Here is a 26321-nt window from a genome sequence, read left to right as displayed (position 1 = left end):
CCGGGAAGACTCGCTTAGGCTACGCAGCATTTCGGTGAGTTGTTCCGAGTATTATTATTTAGCGAGCTATGCTCGGAGTATCTTTGAAGGATAAGATCAGAAATGAGATTATCCGGAAAAGAACCGGAGTCACCGACATAGCTTGCAAAATTAGCAGGCTGAAGTGGCAGTGGGCTGGTCACGTATGTCGTAGGACTGATGGCCGTTGGAGCAGACGAGTCCTAGAGTGGAGACCGCGAATCGGCAAGCGCAGCGTAGGGCGCCCTCCAGCCAGGTGGACCGATGACCTTTAAAAGGTGGCGGGCACCAACTGGATGCGGAAGGCGGAGGACAGGGAGCTTTGGCGCACCTTGGGAGAGGCCTATGTTCAGCAGTGGACAATGATTGCCTGTTGATTGAAGGATCTCCAACAAAGGACACACACAAAGAACACACTTACGAGTACATTACGTCGTGGAATAATATTTTAAAATATGTGTGCTCCTTCAATTAAAGGAGGCACTAACATTACAATTGTAACATTATAATATACCTTAAAATAGTATACTTAGTAAAAAAATAAACATCTTTATTTTTTAATATATAAACAAACTACAACACACAGGTCGAGTTCAAAGGTATCATGTGTGTAGTTACAGTAATTAAGTAAATGGCACTTCCCTGTCGAGATTTAGCGCAGTGAGGGCAATGACCGCTTTGTAGACCGGTGTGTTTAAACACGAAGACATTTATGGTACCTATTTAATTATACGTATTATAATTTCTTTTATTTCATTTATTTTTATTACAATTAAAGAAATGAGATATACTATTTATTTATATATCATACACGTGAAATAATAGTAACCATTCCACACGGCCATAATTTGTACAGTGGCTATTTTTATTTTTTATTTGTATATATTGAGGGTTTTAATGTACATATTAACTAAATGATAATTTACTGCAGCTATAACTGAAAAAAAGCTGAGATGGCCTGGTGGTTAGAACGCGTGAATCTTAACCGATGATCGTTGGTTCGAAACCCGGGCAAGCACCACTACCACTTTTACTGGTAGAGCTTTGTGCAAGCTCGTCTGGGTAGGTACCAACCACTCATCAGATATTCTACCGCAAAACAGCAGTACTTGGTGAGTGAGCCAGTGTAATTACAGGCACAAGGGACATAACATCTTAGTTCCCAAGGTTGGTGGCGCATTGGTGATGTAAGCGATGGTTAACATTTCTCACAATGCCAATGTCTAAGGGCGTTTGGTGACCACTTAGCATCAGGTGGCCCATATGTTCGTCCGCCTTCCTATTCTATAAAAAAAAAGGCCTCGAAATCTACGTCCTCATAGGCTAGCCCCTACACCAATGAGTTTTCATATAGAGTAACACTGACACAGTACTTAGATAATATTCCAAAGAACACTCTTAATTACTTATGCTAATGTACGACGAAATTAAGATAGATGACAAGTAGGGGTAGCGAACTTACATTGTGTTTTTATTAGGATTATTAAATGTCGAAATACTAAACTACTGGCTTACTTGCTGGTTCTTCTCAGTTAAATCTATATTCTGAATCAGTGAAAGGTTTAATTTATTTTGCGAAATAATAATTCAAAAGAGCTTATAATAACCTAACTAGATAAATGAATAAAGTACGTTGCTGATATTGTACGATTTCTTATCACTTTTCCTTATTATCATGATTCGAACATCACAAGGGCAGTTATGATAATCATGTTAAGAAATGGCCTTGCCAGAGCAGAAGAAATTTGTTCCGCGAGTTAAGTCAATTTATTGAATAAATAACAAAAACCGTTTTGATATATTTTTTCTATTTCCAACAATTTTTATGATAAAGAGGGTTTTTTTTTCTTAATTAAAAAAAAAGCAATTTATAGCACACTGTTTTGATTTGTCTCATAAGCTTAAACTGGCGTTAGTCTGGTATACTTACAAAAAGAAATGTGTTTTTGTAAAGATTAAAAAATTCGATACATAAACTTTCTTTTTTTAGTTGCGTGGCTTAGAAGAAGTTAGCATTGATACGAATATAGGCATTCAGCTACTTTGTTTTATACTATTTTATTGATTATTTATAATGAGCTAAGATGAAGTGTTAAGTAAGTATATGTATAACATATCTCTTAGGCTTATAACTAAGTGAGCCTTTACATTTAAATATATATATTAAAATCTTTAAAATCGTGTTAAGACTGTAAAAAACTCACAAAACCTTTGTATGAAAAAATTACAGGCATTTCTTTGTTTAAAAAAATGGAAAAAATTAATGGTGATTACTTTAATTTAATTTCATTGTCACAAAGTATCCATCCTTATAAAAATAAATAAAATATTAATTTCAATTGTTTTATGTAGATAAATGCTTGTAATTCGAGCCAACGGTTTCAGAAATAAAAGTAAAATAATGTAACAGCCTCTATATGTCACAGCTGCGGGTCCAAAAAGGAGTTTTTGAGGTGGAGGCTTAGATGTGAAAGATTTATATCCCATACAAGTCGGTTTCCTCACGAGGTTCTCCTTCACCTTGATGAATGTTATAAGGTCAAATAAAGCACGTAAAAGTTTAATGGATTGAACTCGCAATCTTCGACTAAGATGCAGATATTCTATCCACTACGCCATCTCAGTTCTTCTCTAGAATCATTACGAGATATTTAAATAAACGCGTGAAAAAATATGTGGGGTATGTTTTACGAGGCATTGGTGGGTAACGGGTGGTTAATTGGTAAGTAAATATTTATTCCTCATTGTTTAAAAATATATATATAGGACGGAATAAGATTCTTATTTCAGGACTACGGAGGATGTATCTTTAAAAGTTATGTATGTATGTATGTTCATCTGTTTCCGCGTAACTTCTAAAGTACTTATCATAATTCGACAAATCAGGTATCGTTAGAAGCGGTTTATCGTCCGCTAGTTAAAGGCTTACGTATGTGTCGTAACTCAAAATTTAATATGGCGACTTCTAGAGGATATAAGGTCATATATTTAAGGAACAGTTGAATTTTCACGTGCTTTATTCTTGTTTATAATTTATATCGTGGTCGCTGGTCGGGGTTGAAGGAAGACATCGTAAGAAAATCTGCCTGAGTCTAATTTTTCTGGAATTCTGCCACGTATGTATCCACCAACCCGTATTGTAGCAGCATCGTGGAATAAGCTCCAAATCTTCTTTTCAAAAGGGAAAGGAAGCTTTAGCCCAGAAGTGGGTCATTTATAGACTGGTACTTCTATTTTCCGACTCATGATTTTTTTTAAACTCCCTTATTGTAAAACTTTTTAAATAATCGGTTTTCTTTTTATTTATTTTTTTTATTTGAACTTTTTTTATTAAATATCTCTACATACTTGTTGTTCCTTCTTACTGTAACTTTCTATTGTTTTTGTTTGAATTTTGTAGTTAATGACACAAAACGTAAACGTGACACTTATGTGACGTTCAACAAACATGTTTCATTTCGTTTCAAACACAACTTCGAAATTGATTGTTCTATATTAATGTTTATGTACGTATCGCAATAACGGCGAAGGAAAATTTCGTATAATGAATTTGTACGTTGAAAAGATTTTTCAAAACTGTTAGTGCAACAGCATAAGTGATAAAGATGCGTATATACATATATTTAACTTTATATAGTTTGAATAAAGTCGATATTGGATTGTAATCTAGTATCTATTTAATATCCTTGTGTGTGAAAAATGTCCCAGGATATTAAAAAAAAAAAAAAAATCTATTGTAATAGAAATTCACTTTTAGTTCATTGCAACGGGATCATCGACCGTTCATGTAAGAGTATTACTGCCATTGGACTTGTATCATTGGCTTACAGCCAAGCGAGATGTAATATCATCGATTTGAATTAATATGTCCTTATTTCTAATAAAAAGTCTGTATTCTTTTACGCTCTTTTAAAAATAAGTAATACATTTTTGAATATTTTATTATGAGATATATTTTTAGAACTCTTGTATGATTTCTTCGATTTATTGTTTTTAGTTGTGTGTAAATAATATTTTTTTATCGGATAAGTTTTGATTATCCAGTCGACCTTTAAGTAATTTCTTCAATAATTCTAATGATAATATTTGATCTAAGGAAATGAAAAAAAACATCAGTTCAGAAATGAGTAGCATTTTAGACTTTAGCCTAACAGTGTACGATCTTGGCTCAGACGAAATTCATAATTTGATTGAAGAATAAAGATATTAAATAGTTCCATGTTTAAAACTTATAAAACTCTTAGAGTAAAAATTAAAGACGCATATTTTTATATGACGTATTTATAAAAACGGGCAAAGGAAAAACTGAACTGAACTGCTGACTGAACTGAATTAAATTTTTCTCAAATATAGTAGATGAATCGTCAACCGATTTTCTTTTTTTTTAATAGAGTATCTCTACTCTATCTCTAAAAATGTTCAAACCGTGCAAGTTTAAAAAAAAAAAAATCAATAAAGACTGGTCGTTTTTCGACCGCTAGGCTGACACTTTTTTTTGTTAAATTATATTATTTTAATACTATTATGATACCTATCAATCTTTATTCTGTTATAATATAACGTTAAAACGATCATTAGTGTAATTATCTGTGAACTGCGATGTTCCAAATTATATAAGGATACAATATCAAAGATTGAATAAAGTATTTTTTTCTACGAATTAATATTTCCAAGATTGCGATGTTGTAAAAATATTTCATGTTAAACTTTTTCTTATGTTAGTATCCCTTTAATAATGAGTAGTAACATTTTAGATATTTTTTTTATATTCAAAATCCTTTACATAAACCGATTATTACATAAGGTTTGTGTAATAATAGTCATCTTTATTTATTTTCTCCCTCAAAATACACGTATTATATTATATACAATAAAATATAATATAAAGGGAGACGAGAATAAATACAATAAATATGTAATAGACATACTAAGTACAATTTGTACTACGGGTCACCCAGCCTCCTTTTGCCGGATTACAAAAAAACCATGAGTGGACGTTACATTCATTCTAAACGTATATGGCCTTATGAACGTTGCTTAGCATTTGCTTACGTGCAAAAAGGATTTCTCTCTTTCTGTCATTATTGATTTGACATTCGAAAGAAGAAGACAGGTTTTTGTTAAACTAATTACATAATTTCAATAAAAACTATTACGAATTATCATATTATGTTTAAAATTCAATCGGCTTCAATTGTTTTTAGTGGTCATTTGATAGACGTATTTACAATTCGCTAGTTATACTAATTGATATGTCTAAATTTGTCTACATAATATGTATATTGTTAATTTAAGCAAAACATAAAATAAAATTGTATCATAGAAAAAAATATTAGAAGCGATTGTCAGATGTAAATAAGATAATTGAAACGGGAGGCAATAATGTTAGTAATATATGAATAATCGAATCTATATTTCTGTCTTAATACTTTTTCCAATTTTACAACTTTTATTTTTCCGTTGCCATGGACACACCCTCTCGTTCGTAATTATAGTTGCCATAGCAACATTTTTGTAAAAAAAACGAATGACGTTCCGAAATGAGCTGATCGGGTATTAAGTTTTGTTGTTCTGCACGGCATGGGTTAGTTTCACTTGGCTTGGCTTGGCTTGGCTTGGCTTGGCTTGGTTTGGCTTGGCTTGGCTTGACTTAGCTTAGCTTGGCTTTATGTAGTGTGGCATTATGTGGCGTTATATGACGTTACATTATGATTCAATCAGGAGTTTGTTTATAATTTTGATATTAATTGCTTGCTTATAATATTGATTCTAGTATATAAACATTTGTTTGAATTATTTACTCGTGTCTAGTTTCAAATGAATTAAAGTTATCCGTTGATTGCTTGAATGAACTTTCATTTTTAAATGTGGTGCTTTCCGAGGAAATGGCGGTGTGGCATTTGTTGTTTGCTTTTAGTAACTTGCTGACAAATAACTTGATCACAGTGCTACAGTAAAATTTTCTGTTACTTTTTTTTAAATGATCGACTTGTCTCAATTATTTTAATATAATAATGTATTTTCGTTCGTTTTGTTTTTTATAATATTTCAGAACTGTTTCGAAAATCACAATTTAACGTACAAAATACCCATTTGATTAATAGTTATATTAACTTAAAAGTTATTTTGAAATCGCAGGCAGACACTTCAAATTTAATTTATTCGTACAGAAATAAAAAAATAATTATTATCAAATAATAAAGCAACGATTACAATATACGTTACAATCCCTGATGTAAACAAAAGCTCAAAGAAAGTAATATCACAATGCAACACCCCTTTCCCTCTTTAAACAAGAACACGGAAAGTAATATCGCCCGTAGGTAGGCAGCCTACTTCCAATATTTTTCCGAGATACACTATTTGAGATATCACGCTGTGTAATACATGAAACTATTGTTTGATATAGGTGATGTACTTTATAGAGTATTACACGTGACTAAAGGCATAAGGGACATAACATCTCAGTTCGCAAGGTTGGTGGCGTATTCGCCATATTGGCCATGAATATGTAAGAATTGGTTATGTACCAATGTATATGGGTGGTGGTGACCACTAACCATCAGGTGGCCCATGTGACCTACTTATGTTATAAAAAAAAATCGAATCGAAGCCACTCGGGACAGATCGAGGTTAAAACTATTGATTTATTTTATGAGCTAGTATTTGAAACTTTAATTGTCTTTTATAAAATCAAATTAAGCCAAGAGTCGAGTGGACGTGCGAATCTTAATCAAAGATTACGGGTTACCCGAAACTACACTACTCAGTTTTATTTACCTAAATTTATATTTATACTTCATTTCGTAAAAATGTCGTCACATATTGCATGACGACGACGACACGAAATTCTGCCAGTTTTGTGGAATAGATTTATAAACCTTCTCAAGAAGAGGCCAGCATTGTAATAGTTAAAGGCTTACCTTTTTTAATAATAATTGTAGTAATTATAATCTCTTACCATTAGTGTACTTTTTATACAATGTGAGTGCAATATAAAAGCGATGGAAATCATTTACGTTGAGTGGACTTCTAGACAATAGAGCACTTCTTCGCCTCGCGCTCGAGGTGTATAAAATACGTGACAAAACCTTCATACAGTGCAAAAATCTGACATAAAAAGTCGAGTTGGCCCAGTGGTTAGATCACAATCTTAACCGAAGATAGCAGGTTCAAAGTCGGGCAAAAAAAGTTTTTTTACGTGGTGAAGGAAACATCACCATCATATGCCACATAAAATTATCCAAGACTTGTATCCAGCTTTCGTGTTGGAGCAGCATCTTGGAATAAGCTCGAAAACTTCATACCTTCCTTAACATGATTAGAGGCTTTGCTAATTTACGTATTGTGTGCTGTAGTCGTATTTTTTATATTTATTTCTGCAAGCCATGCAATCAGAGTAAGGAAAAAGTAAAAACTCACAAATAGAATAAATAAATAAAATAATAGCTAATGTACGGTTTGCCGAGTTTAATAATTTAAATATTCAATTAATGAAATAAATAAAAATATATCACATATCAAATTATACGGCGTGACGCCATCTATTACATGTTTACGGTACTATGTCAGAAACTATTACGCAAGTGCTGTCATCCATTAATTCCTTTCGCATTTAACGAACACACGGTAACACGTTTGTTCTGTGGATGATAGTGTTCGGCCAATTGTCGAAATTAAACAGTCATTGTATATGCATACTGACAATTAGAGGAAAACATATATGACTTTTCCTGTTTCATACATTGTTTTCTATTGATAAACGTCATCAATTACAAAAAAAGAAAATAGTGTGCCAAACAGAGAAGGAAATGGACTACTGATGACTGATATATGGACTAGCTTCCGTCCATGAATACGCGCGCGTATGCATGCGAGAAGTAGGTATTAGAAGCTACCTCTATTTCAAAATTCATCCAAATCCTTTCAGCAGCTCTTGTGTAAAGGGTAACTTCATCCATCCTCACAAAATTCCGTGTTTATAATCTCGACAAATGCCTGTTATACATTCCTCTGTCTTATTAGTACCAATATAAAACCATAAACGTTTATGTCAAATGAGGAAAAAGACGCTATTACTGCCTCTGATTAAATACCCGTGTGGACTTGTATCGAAACGTGTAACGTGTAAACGAAAGATTGGCTTGATGCCAATCAGAAAGAGCACAAACTCAATTGCCAATATTAATTGTACAGTTTCAACTATCAATACGGAAAAAAAACAAGCATTATAGTTTATATGTTCCTATACAAGCCAAACTCGGCAGACGTTGTCTTACCTGTTTGTATATACCAATTATTATGGCCGTCAGTTAAATGATTTAGAAGTTGTACTGCTACGGTGTCATCTAGCGATTAGTTACAAATATTTTATATTCAAATAGACTTTTACAAGTACTTATGAATCGTCAAGCGCTACCACCGGTTCGGAATGTGGATTCTATGGAAAAGAACTGGCATGAAACTCAGTAGTTCCTTTTTTTTACAAAAACACAAATTTGTATCAATTACACACACTTAGTTTCTGCTCGAGACCCAGCAATAATTCAATTCAATTCAAGCAATTTCGTCAGACATATATTCAGTAACAGAGTAATAGGCTTTACTCATAAGATTTTTTTTTATATAGAGTAGGAAGGCGGACGAGCATATGGGCCAATGATGGTAAGTGGTCACCAACGCCCATAGACATTGGAATTGTAAAAAATGTTAACCATCACTTACATCACCAATGCGCCACCAACCTTGGGAACTAATATGTTATGTCTCTTGTCCTGTTTCACACTGGCTCACTCACCCTACAAACCGGAACACAAAAATACCAAGTACTTGCTGTGTTGCGGTAGAATATCTGATGAGTGAGTGGTACCTACCCAGACGAGCTTGCACAGAGCTCTATCACCAGTAAAAAGCCTGCTCTGTGGCATTTGTGATTATTTTTTATAACTAATTGAAGCCTGCTTTGTGGCAACTTATAATTAATATAATATAAAATAATAATTATAAATCCGTATACCTATGAACGATTGATTAACTTTATTAAGACTTGGAACGATTATTGATATACTATCATTTAACACTAGTATTTTTATATATAAATAATGTAAATGATACGAGCAAATACTAAAAACATTTAAAAAATCCTCTATTAAAAGTCTAACGATTAATCTTTTAAAGTATCGTCCCATTTGTACTCTTACATACAACCCTTGAAGATATTACATAATACAGAGTATAATGTAATGCGTTGGGTATACATTTCTTTTGAATCACAATTCACGACCATATGCCATTCATAAATTCACAATACATTCACATTTTGTAAATCGACGCAACTCGCTCGGATATGAAACTAGAACATCCTTAGAAATACCTAAGCTTTCTTATATTTTAGCGTTGTTCTGTAAATCCTTAGTAATATTATAAATGAGAAAGTCTGTTTGTTACGCTTAAATTTTGAATGAACATTGTCTGGAGTCCTGGAATTTACATAGGGTACCGAACACTCTCTCTCCCTTTAAACGCGGGAAGAAATTAAGCAATCCGTAACATCTTGTGAATGTCCCAATGCTGGGCTAAAGGCCTCCTCTCCCTTTTTGAGGAGCAGGTTTGAAGCTTATTCAACCACGCTGCACCAGTGCGGGTTGGTGATACACATGTGGCAGAATTTCAGTGTAATAAGACACATGCAGGTTTCCTGACGATGTTTATCTTCACCGTAAAGCACGAAATGAATTATAATCACAAATAAGGGACATGAAAATTCATTGGTGCTTGCCCGGGTTTGAACCCAATTAAACAATATCAATATTAAATTTAGTATATTATTAATTAAGTAACATTCGTCTTCAAGATTCTTAATTATAAGAAAATGTGAAATAAGCATGTTTTCATTATTCAATAAAATAAATTTATTTATCTAGCGATAACTGGTAATATACAAACACAATAAAAATACAGAAAATAAATAAAAGATGTAACATATTTTTAAAACAAGTAAAACTAAACTAAAATGTTTATAACTACAATTTTTCTATTCGAAGGAATGTGACGTAACAATTTGGCTCACCTATGAAACCTCAACGTTGGATTCCAGATGTTTACCGTTCAATCGCGCTCGAACGGCTCGACGGATTCTAATAAAATAAAACATAGATGTCCATTATGTCATGGTTATATGATACCTACTTAAAGTAAAAAAATATATATTATGTCTAGCGAAGCGTGCAGCGTGCAACACTATTGATTATTTAAGGCAAAGTTTAGCTATGAGATAGATGTAACCCTCTGAGACGAAGTGATTTTATCTATCCATTGCTCTGAAAAGCACTTTTAAAAGTCATCGAACTAATACTGGTTAATAACATAAACCGTTGATAAGTTTCTCAGAAACCGAGAAGGAGACTTCTCTCTGATCTGCTTGATAATAAATATTTTTTATTGAATAGTAAGTTATGAAATTGGTATATATAATTGTAACGTAAATGACCCGCTGCTGGGCTAAGGCCTTTGAGAAGGCTAATAGCTAATTCCACCACGTTACTTCAAAGCAGTTTAGTGGATATACTTGTAGCAGGATTTCAGTGATATAAGACATGTGCAGGTTTCCTTCACTCGGCAATCTCGTTAGTATTATTCTGATTCTAATTTTGGATTCCGAGCGAATTAATATATAAGCTATATATATAATGATTAGTATTACTCATAAAACATTGCTTTCAATAGAATATAATATCACTTATGTCTAAGTGATTAAATTAAATTCCATTAACGATGCCGTAAAAGTGATTAGTCTTGACAATTGCCGTCCCATTGTGTCGGAGGCACTTATACTAATAACAACGTTATAAATCTTAGTATGTAGTAAAGCTCTTAGTGAGATAATCATATTACAAGGACGCGTTGATAATAGCAATAAAACATCACATACATATAAATTAAGCCTTATCCTTCTACTTATGACGAGCCCGTTGGCGTGGTTGGTAGATACTGGCGTTGGTGTTTGGTGCTTATGGCATTAATGCCTATGGGGGATGGTCACCTCTTACCTATTGCTTTTCCGCCAACTTAGTCCATACTAAAACTAATTCCAATTTTTTTATTTTTAATTGTATTTACCCCTAGAATCGTGAATTATAAGAAGGAGGCTAATACCAAAAAGAAATAAAATTCTAAATTCAAAAATTTAATCAAAAAATCTTTTAATTCTATTTTTTCATTGTTGTTTGTGGAGATTTTTGTGATTGAAGAAAAATAAAATTAGCAAATATCAAATTAGCAATATTTGCTAATTAATTGAGATTTGTAAATAAGTTCAAACGAAACAACTTTTTAAAGCGTATTATTAAATACATTATTGATTTACATTTAATTTTAATACATAACGTTACACGCTTTTCTCAGAGTAAATGTCCCGATGCTAAAGGCTTTTTCTCTTGAATCTGTTGAATTGTGCAATGGTTTTAAAGCGAGATTCAAATAAGTTAATCGATGATAAAATTTTTAATGGAATGCCATTCGAACTAAATAATTTAATTGTTTCAATCGACAGAGTACGGATTTAACAAAAACGTTATAAAATAAAATAGGTACGATTTAAAAAAAGTTAGCAATTTTGAATAACGCTAGTCATTAAATATATGATGTTCTTTCTTATCTCGTCATCCGATGAATTCATATCGGGTGACTTAGAATAATAAATTAAGCTTATTTTATTTATTGTAATAAACTCTGGAAATATTTATTTGGTTATTTAATTTGCGGTGTACGAAAACCTAAAATTCAAAACCATAAGTATATGTTTTAGGATTATTTAATTTATATATTTAATTGATATTTGAGTAATAAAAAAAGTAAAAGACTCTCCTATAATGATTCACCTACTCGTTTGTATGAAACGATTACCCCGTACCGTAACAGCCTGTGAATGTCCCACTGCTGGGCTAAAGGCCTCCGCACCTCTTTTTGAGGAGAAGGTTTGGAGCTTATTCCACCACGCTGCTCCAATGCGGGTTGGTGGAATACACATGTGGCAGAATTTCAGTGAAATTAGACACATGCGGGTTTCCTCACGATGTTTTCCTTCACCGTCAAGCACGAGATGAATTATAATCACAAATTAAGCACATGAAAATTCAGTGGTGCTTGCCCGGGTTTGAACCCACGATCATCGGTTAAGGTTCACGCGTTTTTACCACTAGGCCATCTCGGCTTTTTAGAGACTTATTCATTTGCAGCGAATACATTCGATGACGTCACTAGAAGAAATAGAATTTGATTCGACTCATGCGGGTTTTTTAAGATGTTTTACTTCACTGCCAAACACGAGATGAATTGTAAAGAAAAGTAATTATATGATTTTTATATGAAATATCTTGTTTAATAATAATAGAGAGCAAATCGAATTTTAATTAGATAAACATGTTATATCGAGTAATTTTTAACGTTTGTAATGTATTTAATATTCCACAGTGCCTAAATAATTGTTTTTAAAATATTTTACAAAATACTCTAATGAGTAAAAAAACATAAAACGTAGCTCATATTTTTCTGTACGTTTTAAACTGGAAAGTTTACATTTAGAAGGTAATGTCGCTAGTGGAGGAACGTGACTGCGCATGCGTAGGTGACTCGCTATGAAATAAATGCTTCTTCTTTAATATACCAATTTTTTTTCCATAAAATAAAAAAAGACTTAAAGAATTTGCTTGAAGAATTCTTCCTTCAATTAATTGAACATCATCCAGTCTATCCAGTATCCTATATCAATGAACGAAAATCTGGGTGTAATTATGTATATAAGTATGTATTTACAAAAGAAAAGTAGTATATGTAATATATCAGTTGTTTGGTTTCCATAGCACGAGCTCTGCTTAGTTTGGGATCAGATGGCGGTATGTGAATAATGATTCAGGATATTATTATTATAAAAATATCAATGAAATTAATATGGGACAACATTGGAGCTAAACTGAACCCAACGTAAAAATAATCATCGTAATCTGTTCTTCTATCTTTACTCATCATCATATACATGACGAATTGAGAACCTCCTCATTTCTTAAGTCAGTTAAAAATACGCAATATTATAAATTAAAGAAATTTTACCAATTAACATTACATAAATTACTTGGCTTTTTAAGCGAATCCTTAAATGTGTGAATAATTATGACAACACTTACGGTCACACTTAAAGCATTGTTAAGCAGGTGTTTAGTTCGACACTGACTTCACGCTCTCTGTCATCATTGACAGCGCAGAATTTTTAATAAATTACTCTCTGAGTAGCTTGTCGTAAGGACAAATATTTAATATTTGAACTAACAAAATCTCCTCTTGAACGATTGTCTCCATGGCGGAAATTCTCAAGAGAGATTAACCAGAGAGGTGCACTCTCTATTCCGTCCCTCTTGTTAACCCATAGGACGACAACACAATCGGAAAGAGTGCAAGCGGAGTACCAACGGTTTTACATAATTTTCGACCTGGGGTTTGAAGCTCGGACCTCGGGAACTGCGGTCGGGATATGTTGTAGAGTAGACCAACGAGGCAGTAACAAATAAGTATATCTGAATTAAGAATCAGAATTAACACAAGTTAGTAAGTAAAAATCCGGGCAAACAAGCAAACTCCATGAGCTTAATTTGTGTTTTTAATTAAAATTGTTCTCAGTGGTGTGTAGCCGTGGAGTACCGGCTTAGAATAGTACTCCCCCAATCTCATCCCGTGGGTGTCGTAAGAGGCGACTGAGGGACGGGGAAAAGGGGGGATGGGCAGCAGCGTCCCTCCCATAAACATCTTACCCCCCCTACTGCGCTCGCCAACACGCCTGCCCAGCGCGGCGAGTATGGGCAAACCCCTCCATTAATGGCAGATGCGCCCAAAAAAAAGGCCCCCAGTTACCGGCAAGCCCGCTAGGCCCGACCAAGGTAGCGGTCGCGGTATCGGCAGGGCAGGGGGTGCTAAGAATCACCGGTTCACGGCAGGCTACCGTATAAAACGACTGAAAATGGCAACGTATAATGGACGCTCGATGAGGCTGGACCATCACCTCGCCGAATTAGAAGTAGAGTTAAGTCATATAAACTGGCATATACTGGGGTTATCTGAAGTCCGAAGACAGGGGGAGGACACGATAACTCTAGAGTCCGGTAACTTACTCTACTTCCGCGGAGGTGATAACCTCTCCCAGGGTGGTGTCGGTTTTCTAGTCAAAAAGGATCTCATTAGCAGCATTGTGGAAATCAGTAGTGTGTCGAACCGGGTAGCGTACCTTGTCCTAAAACTTTCCGACAGGTACTCCCTGAAGGTCGTACAGGTATATGCGCCAACTTCGACATACTCTGATGATGTGGTCGAAGCGATGTACGAGGACATCGCAAAGGCCCTCAACGACACCTCGAAGGCCCACTACAATGTTGTTATGGGAGACTTTAATGCTAAAGTGGGAGTACAAGATAGCGGTGAATCGAAAGTCGGACCTTACGGCTTGGGCTGCAGAAATCACAGGGGGCAAATGCTGGTAAACTTTCTCGAAGCGCAGGGGCTTTTTTTGATGAATTCTTTCTTTCAAAAGAAGCCTCAGAGGAGGTGGACCTGGCGAAGCCCCGATAACGTGACAAGGAACGAGATAGACTTTATCATTTCGAATAAAAGGCACATATTTAGAGATGTTTCAGTGATCAACAGGTTTAATACCGGAAGTGATCACCGCTTGGTTCGAGGCACTCTAAATATCAACTTAAAAGCCGAAAGATCGAGAATGATGAGGTCTACTCTCCGACCTACCATGCTCCAAGCTGCTCAAGGCTCCGAAAAGTTCCAAATGGAACTTCAAAATCAATTCACCGCGTTGGAAACCATAAGCAGCATTGATGAGAGAACCGACACGCTGGTCAAAATACTGCAAAACACATCCCGCAAGTGTTTTCCGCCACAGAGAAGAGACAACGCACCAAAACTCTCTGCTGAGACACTCGAGCTCATGAGAAAACGACGAGAACTACCATCGTTTTTGTCAGATAAGGCCTTAAACCGAACAATAAAAACGCTGACGCGACGCGATCTCCGACGCTCCAATACCCGTGCCATCAAGGCTGCGATTGAGCAAAATCGGGGATCGAAAGTGTTCGCTCGCAAGTTTGGGAGGCCGCGTCTGACAAAACTTAAAACTGAAAATGGTGGGGTCGTTACCTCTAGGCCTGAGATTATCGGAGAAGTAGAGAGGTTTTATGGGCAGTTGTTCTCTTCAAGATCGGATAAACCCGTGGGAATCAGTATTGATGACCAGCGCGCCCCTCTTATGCGCCATTACTCCGAGGAGCTCCCGGTCGTTGACCAAGGAGAGATTAGGGCGGCTCTAGAACAGCTTAAAAACAACAAAGCTCCGGGAGATGACGGAATCACAACAGAGTTGCTTAAGGCAGGCGGGACTCCGGTCCTGAAAGAGCTAGCAAGCCTCTTTAATTCCGTCATCCAACATGGCAAGACCCCGGAAACGTGGAGCGGGAGTGAGGTGGTACTGTTTTTCAAGAAAGGTGATAAAACCCTCTTGAAAAACTACAGACCAATCTCCCTCCTGAGTCACGTGTATAAGCTGTTCTCAAGAGTCGTCACGAACCGTCTCGCCAGACGACTTGACGAGTTCCAGCCCCCAGAGCAAGCCGGCTTTCGATCAGGCTACAGCACCGTGGACCACATCCATACTGTTCGGCAGATTGTGCAGAAGACCGAAGAGTACAATCAGCCGCTGTGTATGGCATTTGTGGACTACGAGAAAGCCTTCGACTCCATCGAAACCTGGGCAGTGCTCGACTCATTGCAGAGATGTCATATCGATTGGAGATATATCGAGGTACTGAGATGTCTGTACAACGCCGCTACAATGACTGTCCACATCCAGGACTGTAAGACGAAGGCGATCCAACTGCGCAGAGGGGTGAGACAGGGGGATGTAATATCCCCGAAACTGTTCACCAACGCGTTGGAAGACGTTTTCAAAACGCTGGATTGGACTAGGTATGGAGTCAATGTAAACGGCGAGTACATCTCACACCTTCGATTTGCCGACGATATCGTCATCATAGCAGAGTCGCTGGAACAACTCACCGAAATGCTGCGTAGCCTAGGCGAGTCTTCCCGGCGTGTCGGTCTCGGTATGAACTTGGACAAGACCAAGGTCATGTTCAATAGGCATGTCGTGCCGGGACCGATATACGTCGAGGGGAAACCTCTCGAAGTTGTTAGTGAATATACCTACCTAGGACAGGTAATACAAGTCGGTAGGAACAACTTCGAGAAGGAAGCCGATCGAAGAATTCGCTTGGGATGGGCAGCATTTGGCAACCTTCGTCAAGTCCTCAAGTCGTCTATACCGCAATGTTTGAAGACGAAAGTCTTCAACCAATGCGTCTTACCTGCCATGACATACGGTGCCGAAACGTGGACACTAACTGCGGGACTAGTCCACAAATTCAAAGTCGCTCAGCGTGCTATGGAGCGAGCTATGCTCGGAGTATCTTTGAAGGATAAGATCAGAAATGAGATTATCCGGAAAAGAACCGGAGTCACCGACATAGCTTGCAAAATTAGCAGGCTGAAGTGGCAGTGGGCTGGTCACGTATGTCGTAGGACCGATGGCCGTTGGAGCAGACGAGTCCTAGAGTGGAGACCGCGAATCGGCAAGCGCAGCGTAGGGCGCCCTCCAGCCAGGTGGACCGACGACCTTAAGAAGGTGGCGGGCACCAACTGGATGCGGAAGGCGGAGGACAGGGAGCTTTGGCGCACCTTGGGAGAGGCCTATGTTCAGCAGTGGACAACGATTGGCTGTTGATTGATTGATTGTTCTCAGTGGTAACAGAAAACATCGTGAAGAAACATACATATTACGTGTCGGATATTCTGTCATGTATGTATACATCAAACCGCAATGGAGCAGTGTGGTTGAATTAGCTAAACCGTTGTTAGTCTTCGTCTACACTGAAATTGTTAGCTGTTTGTTTGTGATGTTATTGTCGTTGGTGTGTTTTTATGTGTCGAACCAATGTTAAATGCTTAATGTAGTTATTCTTAAAAATACTTATAATGAAGACTTGTAAAAATTTTCATGCAAAACTAGTTTAATATTTCGATTAGAGAAATAAAACAAATTTCAATATGTCTATTATAAAAACTTTAATATTTTTAAAGTGCGTTATGTGTATATGTGAATAGAATGTGGATAAATCGATATCAATATATATTTTGCTGATAAGACGTAAGCAAAAAGTGTCCCATCGATAACATTGTAACTTAAATTACGGCCCTTTCCATATAAAGTAACTCCAAGCTAATTATTTTGTACAAAATCAAGATATGCTAAAATTAATGAATATCAAGCTTATTTATATACTATAAGCTAATACTCAGTATGTGTAGTGCTTAAATGTGTGTGAGTCATAAAAATGAATTTAGTGATTTTAGTTCAGTAACAGCAGGTGAATGTCCCACTGCTGGGCTAAGGCCTCCTTTCCCTTTTTGAGGAGAAGGTTTGGAGCTTATTCTACCACGTTGCTCCAAAGCGAGTTGGGGGAATACACATGTGACAGAATTTCTGTGAAATTCGACACATGCAGGTTTTCTCACGATGTTTTCCTTCACCGTCAAGCATGAGATGAATTATAATAACAAATTAAGCACATGAAAATTCAGTGGTTGACCGGGCTTGAGCCCCCGAACATTGGTTAAGATTTACGCGTTCTTACCACTGCACTGTCTCGGCTTTTTTTTAGTGATTGAGTGATTGATGTCAATGACTTGTCATAAGATACGTGTGATAATAGAAACATTCACGTACATACATATCACGCACACATATAGTTATCTTTCTCCCTAGCAGGGTGCTTATGTCTCGGTTGCGAGTCAAGATGGCTCATTTGTTCGAACACGTGAATCTTAGACGTAAATTGCGGGTTAAAACAAGCACGCTTGAAATTTCATACGCTTAATTTGGCAGCGAAGGAAACCAACCTGAATATAGCGATTAATCAGCTATATGTGTATCCACCATATACATGCGTATTGCATTAGGCAAACCCTTCAAAAGGATAAGAAGCCTAGCTCAGCAGTGAGCCATAAACAGTGAGCATAAAAATTCTTTCAAAAATACTGATCCAAGTATGTATTATAACATAAAAATCCCCACTTTCAACTATCAGAAATAAATAGAAAAACGTTAACTGCAGTACATATTATTTATTTCTTACAGCCAGTGGTCAAGGAGGGTTATTTGATGAAGCAAACGCGCAGCTTTCAGCGGTGGCAGCGGCGATACTTTAAGCTGCGCGGGCGCACACTATATTACGCCAAGAAGAAAGATGTGAGTGAATTTTCTACTTCTAATGTATGATATATTAAATAATATTAATAGAATAAACACTAGAATTTTAAGGTGACTTACGATATATTCTTTTAGCAAATTTATGTTCTACCAGCTTGAATAAAAACACAACAAATAGATTCGGTATATAGTTAGATAGTTTGTTTTTTTTTTTTGTATAAATTGCTAGTCTGATTGACGTCGAACTTTAACATAATTGTTGTCAAGAATCTAAATAACGATATATAGTGTGGAAAAGTCAGCGCTATGTATAATTATATACAAATATGTCTATTGTAACTGTTTGAGTCTGTGGCATATGTTAAGCTGATTTTTCCGCCAATCCATCAATCTAAATAGAAGTAAACGACAGAGTAGTTTTATTCTGCATATATCGCTTGTGACAAGAAAACTGCAGATATGAACTTAATCATTTGGTCCAGTGACTTTAAAAATATTTATTTTGACTCATAAAATGTGTTCGAAAAGTCTGAGATGGTAGAATGATATAAAGAGGTTGAATAAGACGTTGTTTTTTTGGAAAAGTTAGTACGTGAAGTTAAAAATACATTTATTTGTAATGAAATGTTGTCCGTCTTTTTTGTCTGTGTTAACGTTACACTGAGAGCACTAACGATATCTTATGTAAGTTTACGTATGTAATAAATCAACAATGTTAGTATACACATACATGCACATACAATTACTGGTGGTAGGACTTTGTGCAAGCTCGTCTGGGTAGATACCACCCACTCATCAGATATTCTAACGCAAAATAGCAGTAGTTGGTATTGTTGTGTTCCGGATTGAAGAGTGAGTGAGCTAGTGTAATTACATAACATCTTAGTTCCCAAGGTAGGTGGTGCATTGGCGATGTAAGCGATGGTTAATATTTCTTACAGTGCCAATGTCTATGGGCGTTGGTGACCACTTACTATCAGGCTCATACGCTCGTCCGCCTACCTATTCGATAAAAAAAAAAAACAAAAGTAGTCCCACGAGGAAGACCGTCATAACAGCTTTAGGTACACATGTGTAAACGTATCGTTTTACAAGTGCATTAAAAGGGTCTAATGTGAATCTGACGATGGCCCCTAGGGGTTCTGACCCTCGTTGACCCCATGTGCTCGTCCGTCTACATATACTATAAAAAATATATATATATAAATTTACCTTTTTTTAAACTTTTCTAGTATAGGTAATTCGGATATCAAAACATTTGGTTACAAACCTGATGATAAAACCACAACACAAAACAAGTTCGAATTGATTTGACGAGCCCCGATCAATCGAACTCAGTTGGTTGATGTTAGTCGAAATAAATCTCTTAGCGTATCAATTAATGTAAAGTCCCATAGAGCCCTTCAGTTCCTTATTTAACTTATCTTCCTTTTTTAAATAAATGACTTACTTTGTCTTTTAGATAACAAACATAAGATAGTATGCAGTTGATACTTACACAATATTTTTATTTATTTTTTTATGACAACATTTTGTTTTTCAAATATTGGAAAGGATGTATCATGATTTTTATTTTTATATAACCCGGTTGAACATTTAAGCGATGTTCTAATTTCGAAGTGATAAAAATAAATCGCGTGTCGTCCAAAATTCGGATATTTTTATCCAATTACAACAAAGCCAAGGTCTATTTGTTCTTTGCAAACTAAAGGAATTGAAACTAAACGATGTGCACACTTCTCGTTTATATGCGTTAAAGGGTAACCACATACTATCTGGTCGACCTCGTTTGCGTAACATAACATATAAAAAGTGCGAACGTCACACTATAATATACTAAGTAACAGTCTGTGAATGTGCCACTCCTAGGCTTAGGCCTCCTCTCCCTTTTTGAGGAGAAGGTTTTAAAGCTCATTACACCACACTGCTCAAATGCGGGTTGGTGGAATACACATGTCGCTGAATTTCAGTGAAATTAGACACATGCAGGATGTTTTCCTTCACCGTCAAGCACGAGATGAATTATAATCACAAACTAAGCACATGAAAATTCAGTGGTGCTTGCCCGGGTTTGAACCCATGATCGTCGTTTAAGATTCACACGCTCTTACCACTGTGTGATAATATGATATAATGATGAAGTCTACTGTTTTAGCAACAAAACCAGTGAGATGAATGTAATAACTTCCATGTATGATAATATAAGGTTTATTAATGTCTCATACTATGTCCATGTTTCTGATTATAATTTAAATTTGCATTAAATATTGGACTTTAAACATCTCGTACAGAACAAAATATTTTTATCAATTTTGGGAACGACTATAAATTACATGATTTTCCCTTTTTTTTATTTTTCCATTGAGCGCCAAATATCAGCATCGAATATCTATTTATATATTTAGGCTAACGTAACCAATTTATTTGCAGCAAAAAGTTAAATATTATATAAATTCAAAACTTCAAAATTTACAAACTATGAGAGTAAAACAGTCAGACAAATTATTAAAACTGATTTATAATACTAAATACTATACTGTACTATATTTATTATTTAACTCTTTATTTTTTAAACTTTTAAGAAGGCTCGTAATAAGCTTAACTTCGTTGCGATGGTCCTACTTGATACAAGAGAAGACTTAATTTAATTAGACTTCAGCCGAATGAATCTTTACGCAAAATCTAATCTAATGTTAAATAAAAGTGAAATTGTAGATTCGCTTAGTACGTGTACAAAAGCTCGTAATATTTAGAAGGGCGGGGATTACACCTGGGCAGTTCCGAGACGGCTGGGCGCCGACGTCCCCGATTAACCGACTACTCAGTTCAGTTGCGCTTTAGGCGCCGGACGAGATCGACGATTCTATATTGTTCACGGAAAATTAACCCGCGAGTATCATAACATAGATTCATTAATGAAAAACTTCTCATATAAGCTTATAACGTTATAATATCTTCATTACATACATAGTGTTTCCTCGTAGCTAACTCTCGTATTCGTTTTTCGTATGTGTTGTGCGACCGTATGCTGTTGACCCGGTTTTAGTTTTGACTCTTGCACAATTACCGTTTTGGCTGATCAGAGCAACGTATTTTCGATTTCGTAAGTATTATTTATATGTTACTAATTACATTTTATATTGTACCTAATAATGGGTAAGACACAATTTTATAACAAAAATTTTTAAACAAAGTTTTTATTTAAAATGTGTTATTATTTTGTGGTGTGAGTTCGTAATTTAACAATGTTATTAAAATACAAATATAAGCTATTATTTTTGTATTTTTTCTCATAAATATAAAGATAATAAAGAAAATTACGTTCCATCTATATATTTAGTAAAAAGAAAACACTCTAGACAATGTCATTATTGTATTGTGTAGAAAACTTTGAAGCTTGAAATGAAACAATGTAACGAGAATTTGACCATTTGTAGATGGTTTTCCTTCTGTTTCAGAACGTAATCCCAAAATATTGTAGATATCTAGAATACATATATTATAAGCCAAAAAAAGAAATTGTATTTAATATTGATTTAAATGTTATATCATTAAATAAATTATCATCAAAATCACACTGACGTATAATGTAACGCTCATTTTAATTAGTCCTTTGTAAACTGGTTGGTTATGTATTATTTTAAATTAAATTTCAAAATTAAATTATTTAATATTTTTCATACATTTGTAAAATAAACATTTGCTTACGTTGTCAGGTTTTATATAATTAATTCACGTGTGCTACGTCGTTTGTTAATATTGATGAATAATTTTATTACAAAAGTAATCTTATTATTATTTTTATATGAGAAATAATAAAACAATAAACGCTTTAACATTTTTTAAACTACTTAGCTACAAAAACATCTGGGAATGCATTTGGAATGCTTAATATTTATGACCAAAGCTATTCTAGTATACAAAGTTTGTCAATCGACGCTCGTTCCGATCGTAAACTATTGAAAATCGATTTACAATATTTAACGTATACTCGTCACATACATAATAACTCAGCAGATAAACAGCTCGTTATATATCATGAATATATGGAAAGCGAGCAATTTACGGAAAAAAGGAAAAGAAAATTATACATATATGTTAAGTTGATTTAGTGCATATTACTATATTACAAAATAAAAGTGTTCAGAGAGCAGTTTTCGGTATAAGATTTAATTTTCTTGTATGTTGCTGTTTATATAATATACTGATAGGATATAATATATCACACGGTGCCTTCTAACAATACTTTTAACTAGATTCTCTTATTTTAATATGTATCTCTGGGCTCAAGTTTTGTAGTTTTTATATCCGGGTTTGCAATAAAACGTACCGCAAGCCTTCGGTTTCGACTTTGGACTTTGTACGTTTGTTGAACAAGTAGAAGATATCTTAGTGTGGTAAATGCGGGTAAAGGATAAAGATAAGAAGGACATCGGTTCAAGCTCATACAATTGAATTAGTTTGAAACAATCCAAGTAAATTTATATTCAAACGAAAATAACCGATTACGATAAACTATGCCAAGTTTTTATCCGTTTTAGTTATTTATTTTATATAATATAAAATACAATATTTAAAACATTTTATATAAGATATAAAAACGCAACTTAACTAAACTTCAATTTAAGTTATCTGTTTTCTCGAGTAGTTCTATTCGTCTCGTGTGGTTATTTTTCAACTTAAGCGACAGTTTAGTTCGTAACTTACGCGCCAGTTAGTAAGTTGCAAAGTCCACTTCCAATGGGTAATTTCGTTTAAAAGATGTGCTCTAGAGTATATAATTTGCTTCAGTAAACAGTGTTTACTGATATAAATGTTTTTGTGAAACATCTATTATATATATATTATAAATATATATATTATAAATCCGAAAGTAATTCTGTGTGTCTTTTTACGTTTTCACGGTTAAGCCACTGAACTGATTTTGATAAAATTTGTTAGGAAGCAAGCTTGAACCCAAAGGAGAATATTTTGTCAAGGCACATATAATAATTCAAAAAAATGAAGTTATAAAATCGTAAATTTATATATCAACCGGATAGTCCAATCATTTTCTTTTAAATCTTAAGGATTCTATGTATACAAGAAATATATTTTGCATTTTTTAATACGTATTTTATTTATTTTTATTTATATACACTTTATTATAAACATACAAATATGTGTGCAGCACAAAAGGCAGTTTTATTTATTTGAAAAGGCACATCTACAGTACATGTATTAAATATAAGTACTGTAGATGTGCCTTACTTATATAGTAGCATCTTTTATTAACGTTTTTTTGAAATATGTACCAAATACAGATATGTACAACACTGACAAAGAAACTATTACGCGGTAATACTGTCTAGTCGTTCGACAAAAATTTTTTTTATTAACATATAATTTTAACTATTTTTTTAACAAAAAAAAAACTGATGAATATATATTCGAAAAAAAGAAAAAAAGACATCAATTAAAATTATTATTATAGGATATCGCAAAATTTTACGCTTAAACTTCGGATAATTTATCTCAAGTCCTCTATACAATGGTTGTTTGGAAGAGATTGCCCAGTGGTAAGAACATGTGAATCTTAACCGATGATCGTGGGTTCAAGCCCGGGCAAGCACCACTGAATTTTCATGTGCTTAATTTGTGATTATAATTCATCTCGTGCTTTACGGTGAAGGAAAACATCGTGAGGAAACCTGCATGTGTCTAATTTCACTGAAATTCTGTCACATGTGTATTCCCCCAACTCGCTTTGGAGCAACGTGGTGGAATAAGCTCCAAACCTTCTCCTCAAAAAGGGAAAGGAGGCCTTAGCCCAGCAGTGGGACATTCACAGGGTGTTACGGTTACGGTTGGAAGAGATCGCTCTTTTAGAGATAAGACCGCCTTTTGTACATTGATAGTGTTTTTGTTTGTATTTATAACTGTATGTTTCTGTAACTCGTTTGGTGTACAATAAAGTATATTCTATTCTAATATATAAATACTTTGCGTCGTTGCGCGTAAGTCGTTATACTGACTGCATATTCCGTCCCTTGTGCCTTTAGTTACATTAGCTCACTACCCTTCCCACCGTAATAATAATGTACAACAGAGGTCTCTGTCAAATACTTGTAAATTTTTCAAAAAGTAGCTAAACCAACAGTAAATATGGGTTAGACCTTTTAATGCCTAAAAAAAGAAATGTTATGCGTTCTATACAATTCAATAATGACAATTGTTTTGCATAACAGAAAATTATCAATGAATTCTATTCAAACTATTATTATTGGTAACTGTAATCATTGTTATAAAATACCACATAATTATTATTGTGATAAAATTTAGTTATCGAAAATATTCTGGTACGTTTTCTCTAGCAATATAATGGAGGATACAAGCCCTTTGTAATAATGACATAGACTTACAATGGTCTCTTATTTCTAATATTGAATACAAAAAAAGCATGATTTATTATTGGAAAATCATTTCTTGAGAAAAAAAAATTTTTTGTACGACGCAAGTTAAAGGATATGACGTCAGTACTATTATACTGGCGACATGTTTAATTTGAACTTAAGTGTCAGTTTTCAATGGCTTCGAGCATTACCTTTCAAGTTTTTACAGATCGCTGATTTGTGATACATCCATGTATCTCTGAATGTCGTAGTAATACTAGCTACCCATCCCGGCCTTGCACAGGCACAATAAGAAGTCTAAATAAAATGTTTATATTAAATGCCGAGAAAAATAATGTAAGTAAGACAACTCACCAAAATAATAATCGGTTAATGGGTTTGAGCTACACAGAAGAAAAACATACACAGAAACATAAACTTTTATTTATTAAAAGTATACAAAGTAACGTCTGACATATTTTTTACAAATGCAATCAGAGCACGACTGAATACTGGATGCAAGTTTAAACGAGAACGTTACGCACATTTTCACCGGAAGCCGTAACGCTTAACCATCCTTGAGGTTTTACTTTACGATAATACTCGTATTTTAGTTCTGCAGAGACAGTAAAATACGCATTTTTTTAATATAATGACAACTAAATATATATATTTGTTTTAAATATACATGACGAGTTGGCGTGGTTGGTAGATGCTTGCCTTTCACGACGAAGGTTGTGGATTCGATTCCCACCCAGGACAGACATTTGTGTACATGAACATGTCTGTTTGTCCTGAGTCTGGGCTGTAATAATCTATATAAGTATGTATTTCCAAAAGAAAAGTAGTACATGTAGAATATGAGTTGTCTGGTGCAACAAGAATTCCATAGAACAAGCTTTGTATAAGCTTAATTTGGGATCAAATGGCCGTGTGTGAAAAATGTCCCTGAATATTATTATTATTATTTATAATTATATGTGTTATATTATTATAATATAGTTTTGATTAACTATGTACGCATGTGTGCTATAGGTTATTATACAATAAGTGAATTTATGGTGATAGTACAGATAGCACACCTTGGGTATGAGACGACCGCCGCTTGGTTATTTCACTCTTTATTTTGTAAACGAAACATGATACATGTTAAAAAAACCCCGCTGAGTTTCTTTCGCCGGTTCTTCTCAGGACTGGGTGTTTCTTTTCCGAACCGATGGTACTTTCTGATTTGACTATCAATAAACAAGTGTATTGCTTCAATGTTGAATAAATCACTTTGATTTTGATATGGCAATGATATTAGTACAAAATTTCGTTTTGTGTTTTAATCTCTTTTATAGACATTTAACATAGACATTTTTGATAATACCATATTTATGAAATTTTTATTTTGCGTAACAATTTAAACGGTTATTTAGTATCTTATACATATATAAATTAAACAATACAATATTATAGTAGTTGCGTATTTAATAACAATATTCGAAAAACAAAAACTTGAAAGTAACTGGTCGTAGCTTATTTCGTAGCGGTTAGCGTAGCAACTTTCATCGAATAAAAATGATGTTTCACAAGATTCATCTATAAATCTTCAAGACAATATAAATTAAGTT

The 26321-nt window shown here is 34.6% G+C and overlaps 1 protein-coding gene across 1 annotated transcript in view; it reads left to right on the top strand.

The window, feature by feature from the left end:
- LOC126776290 (diacylglycerol kinase eta) overlaps positions 1 to 26321 on the top strand; it is a 187605-nt gene that overhangs the window by 20769 nt on the left and 140515 nt on the right. The window contains exon 2 of the mRNA XM_050498666.1: positions 18263 to 18373. Within this exon, the coding sequence (XP_050354623.1) occupies positions 18263 to 18373 (111 nt within the window). The remainder of the gene's footprint in view (positions 1 to 18262; positions 18374 to 26321) is intronic.

The sequence above is a fragment of the Nymphalis io genome, chromosome 2 (assembly GCF_905147045.1).
Source record: "Nymphalis io chromosome 2, ilAglIoxx1.1, whole genome shotgun sequence".
NCBI classification, from domain to species: domain Eukaryota; kingdom Metazoa; phylum Arthropoda; class Insecta; order Lepidoptera; family Nymphalidae; genus Nymphalis; species Nymphalis io.
This window is presented reverse-complemented; position numbering and strand designations above follow the sequence as displayed.